Raw genomic sequence first — 16,754 nt, 5'->3', positions numbered from 1 at the left:
AGGGTTTTTGTTTTTTTTTTTTTTGGTGATAAATTATGATGTAATGCATTCCTTCCCTCTCCTTTTTTTTCCTAAATTTTACTTAGTTTTTGTTGTTGAGAATATACATAGCAAAACATACACCAATTCAACAGTTTCTACATGTACAATTTAGTGACATTGATTACATTTTTCAAGTTGTGCAGCCATTCTCACCCTCCTTTTCTGAGTTGTTCCTCCCTCATTAACATTAACTCATTGCCCCCTAAGGTTCCTATCTAATCTTTCAAGTTGCTGTTGTCAGTTTGATCCCATATGGGTAGTTCTTAAAAGAGCATAATTCTCAAGGTAGATGTTTTTTACTAGTTAAGCTAAACTATTGTTAGGTTTTAAGATGACTCGGGATATTTTTGGTTTTAGATTTAAAGAGTATCTCAGGGCAGTAGTTTCAGGGTTTCAGCCACACTCCATGGTTCCAGAAAGTCTAGAGTCTGTGAAAATTTGAAATTCCGTTTTGCATTTGCCCCCTTTTGATCAGGATTCTTTCACGTAATCTTTGATCAAAATGTTCAGTAATGGTAGCCGGGCACCATCCAGTTCTTCTGGTCTCATGGCAAAGGCGGCAGTTGTTTGTGGAGGCAATTAGCTGCACATTCCATATCCTCCTTCTGTTCCTGACTTTCTGTCTTCCTCTGTTGATCCAGGTGAATAGAGATCGATCGTTGAGGCTCGGATGGCCCCTTGCAAGCTTTTAAGACCTCAAGCACTACACAACGAGCTAGGAGGTAGAACGGAAGCACTAAACAAGTTATTAGGCCAACTGGGATGTCCCATGAAACCATGACCTTAAACCTCCAAACAAGGAACCAAATCCAATGAGATGTTTGGTTGTACATAAGCAGCCTCAGCAGCTAGTTTTTTTTTTTTTTTTGTTGTTGTAAATACATCTATCATACAACTTTTGCCAATTCAGCTTTTTACAGATGTACAGCTTATTGACAGCAATTACAATAATTGACTGTGCAACCCTACCCTTAATCAGTGTGATTTTTCCATCACCATTAACCCCCCTTTTCCCCCGCCTCCTGCCCCTAACCACTAATAAACTTTGGTCTGTATACATTTGCCTGTTCTTGTGTTTTTATATAAATGAGGTCATAAAATATTTGTCCTTTTGTGGCTGTCTCATTTCGCTCTCATAATGTCTTTAAGCTCCATCCATACTGTAGCATGTATCAAGACTTCATTTCTCCTGCTGGCTGAGTGGTATTCCACTGTATGTATGCACCACATTTTGTTTATCCATTCGTCTGCTGATGGGCATTTAGGTTGTTTCCACCTTTTTGCTATTGTGACTAGTGCTGCAGTGAACATGGGTGTATAAATCTCTTTGAGTCTCTGCTTTCAGGTTTTTTGGATACATAAAACTGAGCATCTTTTCATGTGTTTATTGGCTATTTGCATATCTCTTTGCTGAAATGTCTGTTCAAATCCTTTGACCATTTTATGATTGAATTATTTATCTTTTTGTTGTAGAAATTTTATATATATTTTGGTTGTTAGATTCTTGTCAGACATATGGTTTCCGAAGATATTCTCCCAATTAGTAGCTTGTCTTTTCACTTTTTTGGTAAAATCTTTCGATGAATACAAGTTTTTAATTGTTACGATGTCCCATTTATTTATTTTGTCTTTTGCTATTTGTGCTTTTGTTATTACATTAGATAATCCATTGTTGAAAGCTGGCCTGACAGCATTGCCCGTGCTTATTCTTCTAAGAATTTTATGGTTTTAGTTTGCACATTTAGGTCCTCACTCCATTTTGAATTTGTTTTTGTGTATGATGTGAGGCATGGATTCTTTTTCATTTTTCTGCATGTGGAAATCCAGTTTTCCTAGCACCATTTACTGAAGAAAATCTTCTTTCCCCAGCAAAGGGACTTAACACCCTTGCCAAAAATCAGTTGACCGTAGATGTGTGGGTTTATTTCTGGACTCTCAATTCTGCTCAATTGGTCTATGTATCTAGTCTTAAACTAGTACCATACTGTTTTGATTACTGTAGTTTTATAGTATGTTTTAAAATCAGGAAGTGTGAGTCCTCCTACTTTGTTTTTCTCTTTCAACATTGTTTCAGCTATTCGGGGCCTCTTGCCATTCCATATAAAGTTGAGGATTGGTTTTTGTATTCTGTGAAGAAGGCTGTTGAATGTTACCAGGATTGCATTGAATCTATAGATCACTTTGGATAGTATTGACATCTTAACAATATTGTTTTCCAATCCATGAACATGGAACATCTTTCCATTTATTTAAGTCGTCTTTAATCTTTTTCACCAGTGTTTTATAGTTTTCATTGTATAAGCCCTTCACGTCTCTGGTTAGATTTATTCCTAGGTATTTTATTCTCTTAGATGCTATTGTAAATGGAATTTACAATTTGAAATCCCTTTCAGATTTCTAGTTGCTAGTGTATAGAAACCTAACTGATTTTTGTTTGTTGACCTTGTTCCTGGCAACTTTGCTAAATTCCTCTATTAGCTTTAGACGTTTTCTTTGGACTCTTTGGGATTTTCTATATATAGGATCATATCATCCATGAATAGAGATAATTTTACTTTTTCTTTTGCAATCTGGATACCTTTTCTTTTTTTGTCTTATCACTCTCGTTAGGATTTCTAATACAATCTTGAATAGAAGTGGTGAGAGCAGGCACCCTTGTCTTGTTCCTGATTTCAAGGGGAAAGCTCTCAGTTTTTCTCCATTAAGTATAATGTTGGCTGTTGGCTTTTCATATATGCCATGAATCATACTGAGGAATTTTCCTTCTATTCCAGTCTTCTTTAGGGTTTTTATCAAGAAAGGATGTTGAATTTATGAAATGCTTTTTCTGCATCCATAGAGATGATCATGTGGTTCTTTTCCTTTGTTCTATTGATGAGATTTATTACGTTGATTGATTTTCTAGTTTTGAACCATCCCTGCATTCCTGGAATAAATCCCACTTGGTCATGGTGTATGACTCTTTTAATATGTTGTTGGATTCTGTTTGCTAGTATTTTGTTGAGGATTTTTGCACCTATATGCATAAGAGATTTTGGCCTGTAGTTTTCTTTTTTTGTGGTGTCTTTGTCTGGTTTGGGTATCAAGGTTATGCTTGCTTCATAGAATGAATTAGGGGGTATTCCTTCCGTCTCTACGTTTTGGAAGAGTTTAAACAGTATTGGTGTCAATTCTTCTCTAAATGTTTGGTAGAATTCCCCAATGAAGCCATCTGGTCCAGGACTTTTTTTTTTGTTGGGAAGTTTTTGATCACTAATTTGATCTCTTCACTTGTTATGGGTCTGTTGAGACTTTCTGTTTCCTCTTGAGTCAGTCTGGGTAGGTTGTGTACTTCTAAGAATTTGTCTGTTTCATCTAGGTTATCCAGTTTGTTGCCATACAGTTGTTTATAATATTCTGTCATAATTCTCTTTATTTTTATTGGGTCAGTTGTAATGTTCCCTCTTTCATTTTTTATTTTGGTTGTTTGCATCTTTTCACTTCTTTTCTTTGTCTAGCTGAAGTTTTGCCGATTTTATTGATCTTTTCAAAGAGCCAACCTCTGGTTTTATTGATTCTCTTTATTGTTTTTCTGTTTTTGATTTTATTTCTGTTCCGATCTTTGCTATTTCCTTTTTTATGGTAGGTTTAGGTTTAGTTTGCTCTTCTCTTTCTAGTTCCTGGAGTTGTTGAGTTAGGCTGTTAATTTGAGATTTCTTCTTTTTTAAGGTAGGCATTTATTGCTATACTGATGGTTTTACTTTTATTTATTTTTTAACATTTTATAATTTTATTATAAGCCAAGAATTTTGGACTTGCACACTTGAAATTTATTTGTATGATATAAAGTTATTATTTTAAACAAAATGCAAGTTAGGGAGGATTCATAAAATGACTTTTTAAATTTAAATATGATCTCCCATTTTTGAGAATGTTTCCAAATGTCACCATCCTCCTTACTGAGGAGAAGGGTGGAGAAGACGGCAATAGTTAACATTTTTTTCAAAGATTTAAGAGGCAGGTTGAGATTGAGAGACTTTAGAAAATTTCCCTGAGATAACCTTACTTATAATTTAGCCATCTAATATTCATTGAGGACCTTCTGTGCGTCAGACTGTTTTGGAGGCTCAGAGGTAGATCTGGTGGGGTGGGTCTTGAGACTAACTCAGGGCACATTTGAGGGTCAGACTTTCCTTTCTTGAGTCCCCGGAGGGTTGCCCTGCCCCCACCCTCCTTGGCCTTCAGAATCCTGTCCTCTTCTCCCATTGGTGTCCTTCAGTTTTGCATTATCAAAGGTTTCCAAGGTGAGTATCCCTGAAGCATCTTCCTCCTCCAGTAGGGTTTGAAGGTGTGTTTGGTTTTGAAGTGTCTTTTCTGTCTCTAGTACGTTTTTCCTTTGTTCTGATGTGTTTGGAGTTTGAAAGCGTAAGTTTGTGCAAGTTCAGTGTGGAAAATCAACTGTGGGTCTCAGGTAACTAAGGAGTTTTGGGCTCTCATATTTGTCTTTTCCAAATATCACCAGAAGGACTAAATTGGTTTTACTTCCCCGGAGCTCTTCCCTGCATGTATACAAAGGTGTGAGAGAGAGACACCTCTTTCCCCTTTACTGGTGACTAGTTTCTTTTCCTTCTCTTCCCTTCTCTCCTGCCTCTCTCCCATCTTCTCTCCTTTCCTTCCTCTCTCTTCCGTTCTTTTCCCCCTCTTCTCAGTCTTTTTATTGTGATTCCTACTCTCCTGTCTTTTTGCTTCCCTCTTACTCTATTTGTTACTGTTTTTTCTTCTGTTCACACCTGTGGCCCTTTTCTCTCTTCACCTCCCACCTCTCTGTGTTTCTTGCCCTCCTTCTTCGCCTCTCCCTTTCCTCTCTTTCTCCATCCCTCCCTCCTTGTGTGCTCCTTTCTGTGCCTCCCTATACCCCTCACCTTGCCCTGACTCCCCTACAGGGCCTTTTGAATGTTTCAGGGTTTGAGGTCAGTGATTTCAAGTTCCTTTAATCAGGAACCTCAATTGGGAAGAAATCTGATTTATAAGGGTAGTTCAGGGTATATGCTGAGATAACAGGTGTGTGGTTTTGTAAAGGTATTATACTTTCTTTTTTGGCCTGGTTATTCCTCTGCCAAATGACTGGATCCCTATGTCCCAGGTAGCAGATATTTTGTGGTCATTTTTCCTTGGATTCAAGGAAAAAAACCTTTTAAAAATGCTATGATTTTTGAGAAATATTAGAAATGCAATAAACCTAGTAAAAGTGGAGGAGATGACAGGTAATATTTTACACATTTTTAAAATGACTTAGGATGGAGATTTAGGTTGTGGAATTTTCCCAAATTTCCCTTGCACAATTTCTTTATGATTTAGACATCTAACATTCAGTGAGGGCCTGCTTTGTGCTATGCCCTGTGCATACTAGTCACCTAGTTTTGGGACGGTTCAGTTAATAAAAATGTCACTTGGGAGGAACAGGAATTGGGCCTAAGGGAGAGGTAGACTCTTCTCTCTTGGCTACCTCAGGGTTGCCCTGCCCCTGCCCTCCTTGGCCTTCAGAATCTTGTCCTCTTGCCCCATTTGGTTTCCTTCAGTGTTGTCATCAGTGGTTTCCAGGATGAATGTCCATAGTATGTCCTTCTCTTCCACTGGGATTTGAAGGAGTGTTTGGTTTTTAGGTGTCTTCACTATTTCTGTAGGGTCGCTATGAATCAGAATCAACTCCATGGCAACTGGGTTATTTCCCCCCCCCCCACTATTTCTAGCACTTTTGATTTTGGTACAGTTGTGTTTAAGGCTTATTGGGTAAATTTTTAAAAATTACATCTGAAAAATAATTGTGGAGCCAAGGTAATCAAGGAGCCTTGGGTTATCATATTTATCTTTTCTAGGTGACAACTTGGAAGCCCTGGTGGCGCAGTAGTTAAGTGCTGCAGCTGCTAACCAAAAGGCTGGCAGTTTGAATCCACCAGGTGCTCCTTGGAAACTCTATGGGGCAGTTCTACTCTGCCCTGTAGGGTCGCAATGAATCAGAGTCGACTCGACAGCGATGGGTTTGGTTTAGGTAACAACTTAGAGCCTAATTGGGTTCACTTCCCTAGAACTGTTTTAGTGTGAGAGGTGTCCCTTTCCCTTTTGCTATCAATGAGTAGTTTCTCTCTCTCTTTTTATCGCATTTCTTTGTCTCTCATCTTCCTTATCTCAGTCTCCATCTTATTTTTCTCTTTCTCTGCCTCTGTCCCTGTCTTTGTTCTTTCCTTCTCTTTCTCTCTCCTGTCTCCACAGTCTCTCTCTCCCCTTCTCACACCTCTCTCTGTCTCTCCCTACGTTTCTCTCCTTCCCTTCTGTGTGTTCCTTTCTGTCTCTGTCTCACCGCCGCCTTCGCCACCACGCTGTTTCCTATCTCCCCCTCAGGAGCTTGTGAATGTTCTAGTGACATGGCCAGTTCCGCTTTAATCAGGAACATAATCCATCTTATTGAGGGGAATAATTGATAATACAGCACAAAGTAATATAGTTTTAAATAGATATAAGAGGGTACTTGAGATTTAGGGACTTCCTCAAGTTTCCTTCTGAAAACTTTGCTTATGATCTAATCAGGGTTGTGCCGCTCCATTCCCATTTTTGCCTGGGGACTCCTTTCTGCTTTAATCCGTTTGCTTCAGTTCAGGCGATCATTAGTTTCCATGGTGCCCCCACCCCCCCACCCCCCCATTGCAGTTAGAAGGGGACTGGAGAGGCAGAAAGAAGGTGGTCAAAAGAATTAGTTTAAGAAATGTAGCTTGCTCATCTGAGAAACCTGATCATCAGGTGACTTGTCCCTAAGGTTCGCTCCACCTGCCCTGCTGCCAGCCGCACAGGGCTCTAACACGCCCTGCAATGTTGGGGGGCAACCCGGGGACTGGGGCGCAGCTGACAGACCGCGCCCGAGAGCCCGCAGCTACCTCCTCTGCTGGAGGGCCCTTAGCCCCGCCCCCGGGAGCGCGGGCCAAAGAGCTGGGCCCCGGGGGGCGGAGCGTGGCCCGCGGGAGACGCGAGGCTCGGGGGGCGGGGCGGCCACAGCAGGCTTGGTGGTGGCGGTAGCTGCTGGGGAGGTGGCGGCTGCGGCGGCTTTGCCGGGCGTCCGCGGGCCGTGGGGGATGGGGGCGGTGAGCTCTAGCCCTCGGCGGCGGCGGCCGTAAGTGTAGGGCGAGCGTCCGCGTCCGGGACGCGGGATGGAGCGCCGCGGTGAGTGTGGGCGTCGGCTCCGGGCAGGGGTCACCCTCTGCGGCCGCCGGCGAGTTTCCGTCCAGGGTCCGGGCGGCCCCTGCGAAGGTGGCACAGGGCTGGGTTGGTGGCCGGAACCCGCGGGCCGAGGTCAGGGGGTTCCTGTCCTCGGGGAAGGGTCCGACGCGGGCGAGGGGTGTGCGCGGCAAGCAGGAGCCGACGAGCGGGAGGACGCGAGCGGTGGTCTGAAGCAGATGATTATGATCATAAAGCAAACAGCGGTTACTACAGACCAGATAGTGTTCCAAAAACTTTACATATGTTAACTCCTTTAGTCCTCCCGACAGGTCCATGATTATTTTCCCTATTTTTCACATGGGAGAACAGGTTAAAAACCTGCCTAAGTACACAGATTAGTAATTTGCAGTCAGGATTAAACTCAAGGCAGTTTTGCTCCAGAACCTGTGCTCTTGACCACTAACTAGAGTCAGAAAGCCCCAGCCCCTCTCCCACCTGCCCGAATTGCAGTCTTCACCCCAATTGGGTTCTCAGTCCTGAGGTGTCTTAGGGTTTCTGTGATGCATTGTTCCTCTCCTTTCTGCCTTTTGGATTGAGAAGTGTTTGGTTCTGAGGGCTCACTATCAGTGGTTTGCCCCAATCCTGTTGTGGAAGTACTTGGAGTTTGACAGTTTTATTATTATTATTATTTTTCGTTTGACGTCTGAGTTCAGTTTGAAACGTTTCAAGGTGGAGCTCTAGTGTCTGAGGAGCCTCGTGTCTTCGTGTTTATCTTTGCTTACTCTTTTAAGGAGGAATTGTTCTCATACCTTTTAGGAGGGCAGGTTTGTTACCTGCTAAAGGTTAGCGCTTGAGCGTCTCTTCCCCCTTCTCCTTCTGTCTCCGGGACTATCTCTTGTCCGTCGTAGTCGTCGTCTGCTGTCCTAATTGGTTGATCCATTTTCCCGTCTGTATTTAAATCCGGGGATGAGAAACGTGCTCTCTGGCGTGAGTAGTTTTGGCCGGTCAGGGAGAGCCCTGCCTGCCGGAATGCTAGACATTCTGGAGACATGGAAGGCTAGGCATCTTCCTCTTTTTTAAGCGTGCCAGATTCAAATTGCACAGGAATGAAGTGTATGTGTATTGCATGCCTTCCTTTAGAAGTTATAGTTATTTGCATATTACTGATAAAACTTTCTGATGTGCCCCTGTTCTGTTTTTGTTGGGGGGGGTGCTTAAAAAAAATGTAATCGAAGACTTCCCGAATGATCTTTTGTTATTTTTATTTTTTAAGCTTTTAGTAGGTTCTTACTAAATCAGAAATTCTGCTGAAATTGCAGATTTCTGAAATACTTGGTAGTTTTTTCTGAGGTAGCAATAGTAGAATGGAATTTATGAAGTATAGATTTGGGGCAGTTTTACACTTCAGTTAGACAGCCCAGTGCCTAAAATAAAAATACTTTTATAATGACATTTTTGGAGAGGGATGGTGCATTGGATTGGAAGACATTTGATTGACACAGGCTACTGAAGTCTTGGAAAAGCTATGTTTCAGGGCACTGGGAAGTTAATGTTTATATTCCTGATACACATATTACTTAGAATTTAAAACATACAGAGAAAGTAGTTTTACACAGTAATTTTCTCTTTGGTGCAGAGTTCTTTGAGAAGTGGGCAATACATGTTTTTAGTGTTAATGGTTTGGAGATAGAAGAGTTACATGAGAATTAGGTGAGTTTCACAAGTATTTTGCTCAGCAATCTGTTTGCACAGTTCAAACTTCACTTGGAAGCCAGTTAGGTTTCCACAAAGTCACTTAAGTTTCTGGGATTGTTTCCAGTTCTGTATGTCTTGCACACAATCTACAGATATATTGCAATGAAGCCACTCTTAACTATATATAATTTTACAATAAAGCATGGCTAGTAATAATAGCTGACAGTTACTGAGTCTTATGATGAGCTAGGCACTGTGCTAAGTGCTGTCCATGCATTGTTATCTAATCTAATTAAATTACCAGTTGCAATCTGTTAGTAACTGCATTTTATGTTACCACCAACCACAGAATATTCATTTTCACACATGGGAAAGTAGTATATATAATATTGGAAAACATATATTGTCCAAACTTTTCCATTATCATAGTTCAGTTTTATGAAAGCTTGGATTGTTTATGCTGATTTTATACATTTTTTCTGAATTGTAATGTTTCCTCTTTTTAGCTTGAAGTTGTAAAATACATACAACAGAATTAGCACATGAATCACCGTAATGCTGACTAGAGGTGGAGTGTAACCCTTTTTAGCCTCCTTCCCCTTCTTTTTTAGTCTTGAGTGGATATTTTAGTCTTGACTAAAAATGTTCAAGCATTTTTGAAATGTTTTTCACATTAGTAACTTGGGGTTACTAATTTGACACAGAATTACTTAAATTCTTTTTCTGAGATAGGTGAAATGTTTTGACACTCGTGATATATGTCTTCAAATTTTGTAACTGTCTTTACCAGTGTCAATGACCAGTTCTCTAATGTACTAAATTAACAGCTGTCAGAATTGCATAGTGACTTTATTAAGTAAGGTGTAAAAGTGATAAGATTTGCTATATTAACAGTCTTCTTAATTAGTTACTTGTAAAAGAACTGCCCAAGCAAGGCATTTGAGTTTTGTTTGTTTTTCTTTTGGGTATAATAATAGTGTTCAAAAAGTTGTCCTAGTTTCATTTTAGAAGTTATCCAAACATTTGAAGGATTAATGTTAGATAGATTTGAAACTAGTTTAAATGTAGAAATTAACATTCTCAGAAATAATTTGAGATTAACAAAAGAATATTGAATAAAGGACCTTTAAAAGCAATTAGAGATGTGTTGAAGAATCCTGAGGAGCCCTGGTTGTGCAGTGGTTAAGAGCTTGGCTGCTAACCTAAATGTCAGCGGTTCGAATCTACCAACCACTCCACAGGAGAAAGATGTGTCAGCCTGCTTCGGTAAAGATTACAGCCTTGGAAACCGTATAGGGCAGTTCTACTCTGTCCTATAGGGTCGCTATGAGTTGGAATCGACTTAATGGCAACAGTAACATGTTTGGAGAACTCTATTTAAAGAAGTGGAGAAACAATAGAAATTCAACTTTGATCTTAGTTTTATGTAATCTTGCTTTCACTCAGCTTTGTACCCGTTTTGAGTGTCTTGTTTTATATATTGTTTTTAGAAGCAAATTTTTTAAATAATTTCTATTTTCCCTTCAGAACACTTCAACAACCAAGAGTTGACCATTTTTGTTTCTATAAAAATTAATTGAAACTTTATAAGTAAATGCCCAATTTATTCAGCAAATAGTTTTGAGCAGTTTATCCCTCATATGCCAAGTAGTGTGCTCTAATCAGAGAACACATGGTTAGCAGATAGACATGGTCTTGATTTCCTGGAGATTATTGTCTAGATGGGAAAACATGAATCATCTATTTGAACTGTGAGATGCGCAGTGATGAAAAGTATAGAATGCTGTAGAGCATCCAAGAGGAGATTGTGCTCTAGTTTCTTTGTGGGAAGGGGTGGGGGTCCAGGAAGTGTGATCTTTGAGCTGAGATCTGAGTAAAGGGAGGGGAAGAAGTATTCCAGGCAAAAGGAACTATAGACAGGCTTCTGAGCTGAACAATCCATGTTTTTCAAGCTGTAGAGTCATGATCCATTGTAGACATGAAATCAATTTGGTGGATGACAATCAGCATTTTTAAAAGTGAAGTGAAAGAGAGGAGAAAACATCTAGGGCATCACATGGATACTTAGCCAGAATCTGTGTTTCATGAAATAAATCTGTTATATACTCACACAAACACGTTCACACACACAACACACAAATGTAACATACTTAATGTGTCTATTGGCTCACGATGTAAAATTATTTCCTACTGTGGGTCACAGTAAACAAATAGTGTTGGAAAAATGAAAAAGAGGTGTTGAGAAACAGGAGTTGTGACTCCAGATGACACTGCATAGGTCCGTAGGAGCCGGATTTCACAATATTGAGCCTTGTACACAGTGGCTTCTCATTTATCCTATGGAAAGGTTTTTAGCAGAGAAATGATATGATAATATTTATGTTTTGAAAGGTTCACTCACTGTGGAATGGGACAAGAATGGATGAAGGAAGATCATTATGAAGTTAGTGCAGTAGCTCAGACAAATGATGGTAATCCACACTAGTGTGGTGACATTGGAGGTAGAAATGGATAGATTGGAGAGCTGTAGATTAGGAAGTCAAAAATCTATGGAGTTGGGTGAAGGATAGGAAAGAGTAAATGATACAATAATATGTGCCTGGAAAAGAATATTAAATAAAACATTCTACAGTACATTTCACAGGAGTCCTTAGTCATTCTACCATTTTTAAAGTATCCAGATATCCAGCACAGAATATTTGAAAACCATTTTAGTGATAGTGCTTAAGCTAATTTAATTCCTCCAGTCATTTCCTTTTTCATTTTTGGTGATACAGACAAAATTAGGATTCTTAATTCTGGAAAGGAGAAATGTTTGGATGAAGAGGAAACTAAGATTTTCTTGAGTTCGACTATGTGCCGAGATTAGGTATTTTCACATATGAGATCTTTTAGTTTTGTGAACCCTTGTAATCTTCACCAAGCTGTAAGCAAGTTGCTAAAGTCAAATATCTAGAAAGTATTAGAACCAGGATTCAAATCCAAGTCATTTGCACTCATAAAAATTATCTTTTTTACTATACTACCCTGAAATTACCAAAAACAAAACAAACCAAAAGCCAAATCTTTGCTGTCAAGTCAGTTCCAACTCATACCTTATACGACAGAGTAGAACTGCCCCAAAGGGTTTCCAAAGCTGTAATCTTTATGGAACCAGACTGCCACATCTTTCTCCCACGGAGAGGCTGTTGGGTTCAAACGGGTGACCTTTTAGTTAGCAGCTGAGCACTTAACCACTGCACCACCATGGCACCTTTACCAAAAATAGTACCCCAATAATCATACATTTATTTACTCAGCCAGTCGGGGGGAAATCAGATTAGTAAACACCCTTAGATCTGGTTTTAAACAAATATTCTTAATGAGAATTGATAACCCAGGATATTGTGTCTGTGTTTATGTGTAACAAGGGAGAATCAACTGTAATTGACTGAATTTTTATGTGCTGGACACTTGTATACCATTATCTCATTAATCCTTACAGTAATCTCACGAGGTAGGTGTTGTCAGGATGTTATGCCCATTTTACAAATGAGCATGCCAGAGTGAAGAGCTGATTAACAGCTGTCAGGCCACACAGTATGTGATGGAGGAGGATTTTGAAACAGGTGTTTTTTTTCCCCCCAAAGCCTACATTTTATCTTTATTTTTGAAGGTGATGTCATGGAGGGAGAATGTGCTGTTGCACTAAATGACGTTTCAGAACAACTCTTACAATTAAAAAAAAAAAACCAAAAAACTGTATCCTAAGGGTCAAGAAGAAGTGATAAAGAGCATGGATTTTGAAGTCGAGACAGATTCGGGTTTAAGTACCAGCTTCTTCATTTATCAGTTGAGAGCTTGGACAATTTCTCTAAGCCTGAAGTTCCTCACTTGTGAAATGAAGAGAATGGTAGTTTGCATATCATAGAGTTGTGAAGATTACTGGCACTTTTAATAAGTAAAAGCTGCTATTAGTACAGTGTTTTGTTCGTTTTTTTTAAATCGAATACTAAGGTGGGCTGTGGACTGTTGGTGAAAGCCTAGTATAATGTTTCCCCTGGTTGATGTAGTATTTGCGTTTCTCATTTATTTTTTTTCTTTCTTTGTTTCTCCTCCCCTTTAAGGATTTCAGTTTTTCTGACTGTTGTATGAAAGGATGATTGCTCACAAACAGAAAAAGTCAAAGAAAAAACGTGTTTTGGCATCAGGCCAAGTGTCTGCTGATGTAACAACTTCTGAAATGGGGCTCAAGTCCATAAGTTCCAACTCCATTTTTGATCCGGATTACATCAAGGAGTTGGTGAATGATATCAGGAAGTTCTCCCATATGTTACTATATTTGAAAGAAGCTATTCTTTCAGGTTTGTCAACTATTTTCTCTCAGCATTCTTACTGGATAGTTTCTAAAATTTAAAACGCCAGCCTAGCTACAAATACATGTGTATACAGTGGTAGGAACAGGGTATTCTGCTTTAGTTATATCCCCACCCCCAACCCAAATGTTTGATGTTTGTAGTGTGAACTGTTTTATAGTCAGATAAAATGCAGTAGATAATAGAACTTTGGTGAAGGAACAAGAGTGCAAACAAGAGTACAAGAGTACAAAAAACAGTCTTTGGTTCTTAGCATTTGGGCCCATTTGACATAAGAAAATTTTAGATCATTGAAATTTTAATTTCTTTGTTAACGGTAACACAGTGCATTGACTGGCCTTTAATAAGCAGACTTTGTTTATTTTGTTGACACTTTTGCATAGGCTCAGCTTTTTATATTGTTGCTAAAATTTGTCTAGAGTAAATTTTTTTGTCTCAAAAATGGAACTTTTTTTCTCTTTCACCCTTCTGTAACTCTTCCTGAATTGAGGAATCACCATAGAATTTATTCTGTGTCTGGTTAGAAATGGATAATGGAGCAAGAAACGTGACTCTCTTGAAAGACTATGGATACATCTGCGTTCCCTGACTCCATCTTAGTACCTAAATCTTTCAACTCTTTCTGCCTCTTTGATATGCGAATTTGATGGTAGTAATAATTTTTAAAGATACAGCTCCTGTTCCTTTGTAACAAGTAGCAGTTCATTTCTGTATTCATAATGATATGTTTAGATGTAGAGAAATGAAGATTCCCAGTGTTTTCATATTTATGTAAGACTCCCTGGAACTTCATAGAAATTTATAAGATTTCAGTGTATGCTAAATAGTTATTTTCTGGTGTATATTCTGAAACAGAAAAGCAAGAGCACATCTTGTGCTTGTACAAAATGCTGTTTTTAGTGAGCTACTTCTAACCTAACTCTTAAGTTTCAGATTGAAAATGCCCAAAATAACTGGACTTGAATTGTAGTCTGAAAATTTTAGCATTTGAATTTTTCTTAAAACAACAATCACGCAAATCATTCTTTTAAGACTATGTAAGTATTACTCAAAAAAAAAGTTGTTCATATTCCTGTTCATTTTAATAGCTTGATTTTGAAGTCTAATTATGGATTATTAAATGATGATGTAGTTTCCTTGTTACTGTGGAAAGATAACCTAAATATTTTAAGTATTATGCTGGTATTTGAGTACCTGGGTGGTGCCAATGTTAAGCGCTCGACTACTAGCCGAAAGGTTGGTGGTTCGAACCCACCCAGAGGCACCTTGGAAGACAGGCCTGGCAATCTGCTTCTGAAAGGTCACACTCATGAAAATCCTGTGGAGCATTTCTACTCAGCACACATGGAGTCGCCATGAGTTGAAATCTGCTGGAGGGCAACTAACAACAACAACATACTGGTATTAAATTTCTTACCAAAATGGCCCATCTGCCATTTATTTAAGGAAGCATATCTTTATACTAAAGGTTTGTTCTTAACTGGGTTAATTTTTTTTTAATTTACACTGTAAGATTTATTCTCTTTTGGTGTGCAGTTCATTAACTGAGTTAATTTTTAAGGTGAAATTTAAAACAATGTGTTGACAGATCATTTACCTCAATTTAGTCCAAAATTGATTTTATTTAATGTGTCAGCTTTATTAAGTTTAATAATATAAGCTTTTAAATTAGAATTTCTGTTTTGTTTTTTATTTATTTTCCTTAGGAGATTTTATATCCTTTAAAATCTCCATCTTCACATTTATCTCTTGTTTTACAAAAAGATGATAGTTTAAAACAAGTTGGACTACTTCTTAACTCCAAAAATTTTTTATGTGAGTTTCAATTTGTGAGTAGACAATCCAGAGAATAGGGAGGAAGAGGACTGAAAGTTGATCCTAAATCAGAAAAGAGAAAACTGGTATTAAGTGTAAGATAGCAGAAGGAGACTATCTCTTGAGATACAAGTATGTATATGGAAATATATTTAGTCATTGAAATTAATTTTGAAAATCTGTAGGACATTATCCTTTTAATAAGAAAGCCAGTACATCACAACTTAAATACTAGATTGTATTGCTAATAATCAAAAAGCTTTTAGCATTTAGCTTGTAGTTGTGGCTGGTAAATTAAAAAAAAATAGAAAAACTATTTTTTCGATAGCTGTCATTGAAAAATAGTATGCAGATGGCCAGGGAATTTATATTATTTACTTTTGGGTTCATTTTAATTTATAATTGATTTCTTCAATCAGAGTTAAAAGGATATATGAATGTCATTTAAGAATAAATCTTGGATTTAACAAGAATTTTTTTTCCCTGTTAGGGGGAATATATTTAAGATCAGTATTAGCAGACTCTGGAAAGTTGGTTGATTTGAGTTGACGGAACCATTTTTGTTCTCCTTAAGCAAAGAAATATTTATAAACATATAAATTAACTCCATTTTAAAAGATTGGGAAAATGCTATATAATAATACGCTTGTGTTTAATTTTGATGGTGATTTTTAACTTCTTAGAGTATCAGACTAATCTATATTTACTTAATAGAATTATTATGAGGATCACATGAGATATAAGCTTGAGGAAAACATAAAAGGTTTAAATGCGATAACTGTTTAAGGTGGCCCTGGTGACACAGTGGTTAAGAACTCGGCTGCTAACCAAAAGGTCGGCAGTTCAAATCCACCAGCCACTCCTTGGAAACCCTACAAGGCAAGTTCTACTCTGTCCTGTAGGGTCGCTATGAGTTGAGATTGACTCGACAGTGACAGGCTTGATTTTTTTAAAAATTCGTATTATTATATGTTCGACCCAATGGAAATGAGTTCGGTTTTTTGGTTTATAAACATAGGCCATGCATTTGTCTTCTGGAGACTGAGAAATGTCCCTGGCTTTTGCTGTTTTTTAGTTACCACCACAGCTGTGAACAGTGGCCAGACAGCAAAGAGCTGTTTCACTGTTTTTCTCTTAGAGTGAAGGAATCTTGCCAATATCTTGTCATTAGCCCTGCCAGTATTTTATCTTTTGCCCTTTTAAGAGGAAGGATGCCAAATTTTTGGCAGTTTATTACTTTTTAATACATGTTTCTAGCTGTTAAAATGTTAAAAAATTAGCTTTTAAGAATATGGAACATAAGGAGACTGGAGAAACCCCGAGAGTATGGCCCCCAGACACCCTTTTAGCTCAGTGGTGAAGTCATTTCCGAGGTTCACTGTTCAGCCGGGGAGTGGACAGCCCCATAAAACCAAATGGGACTAATGAGGCATAGCAGTCCAGGGACAAGGGTCAGAAGGCAGAAGGCGACAAGGAAGCTGGTGATTGGGAATCCCAGTATGAGTAAGGATATTGTTGATGTTTTGTGAGATTGTTAACCATTGTCATAGGGCAACATTTATAGTAACTGTTAAATGAGAAACTATTTTGTTTTGTAAGCCATCATCTAAAGTGAGAATAGCAGCACAATTGGAAGAACGTAGTCGATGTCACTGAACT

The 16,754-nt window shown here is 38.5% G+C and overlaps 1 protein-coding gene across 2 annotated transcripts in view; it reads left to right on the top strand.

Annotated features, from left to right (window-relative positions):
* The first annotated feature begins 7,011 nt into the window (after positions 1–7,011).
* Positions 7,012–16,754, top strand: part of ARHGAP29 (Rho GTPase activating protein 29) — a 69,619-nt gene continuing 59,876 nt past the window's right edge. The window contains exons 1-2 of one of the 2 annotated variants that reach the window (XM_004378760.2): positions 7,012–7,233; positions 13,032–13,268. In XM_004378760.2, coding sequence (XP_004378817.1) covers positions 13,064–13,268 — 205 coding nt within the window. In that variant the 5' untranslated portion in view covers positions 7,012–7,233; positions 13,032–13,063. Of the gene's footprint in view, positions 7,234–12,662; positions 13,269–16,754 lie in introns of those variants that run through there. The other variant, XM_023733461.1, reaches the window with a different exon arrangement.

This window comes from Trichechus manatus, unplaced genomic scaffold (assembly GCF_000243295.1).
Source record: "Trichechus manatus latirostris isolate Lorelei unplaced genomic scaffold, TriManLat1.0 scaffold00058, whole genome shotgun sequence".
In the NCBI taxonomy this organism is placed as follows: Eukaryota; Metazoa; Chordata; class Mammalia; order Sirenia; family Trichechidae; genus Trichechus; species Trichechus manatus.
This window is presented reverse-complemented; position numbering and strand designations above follow the sequence as displayed.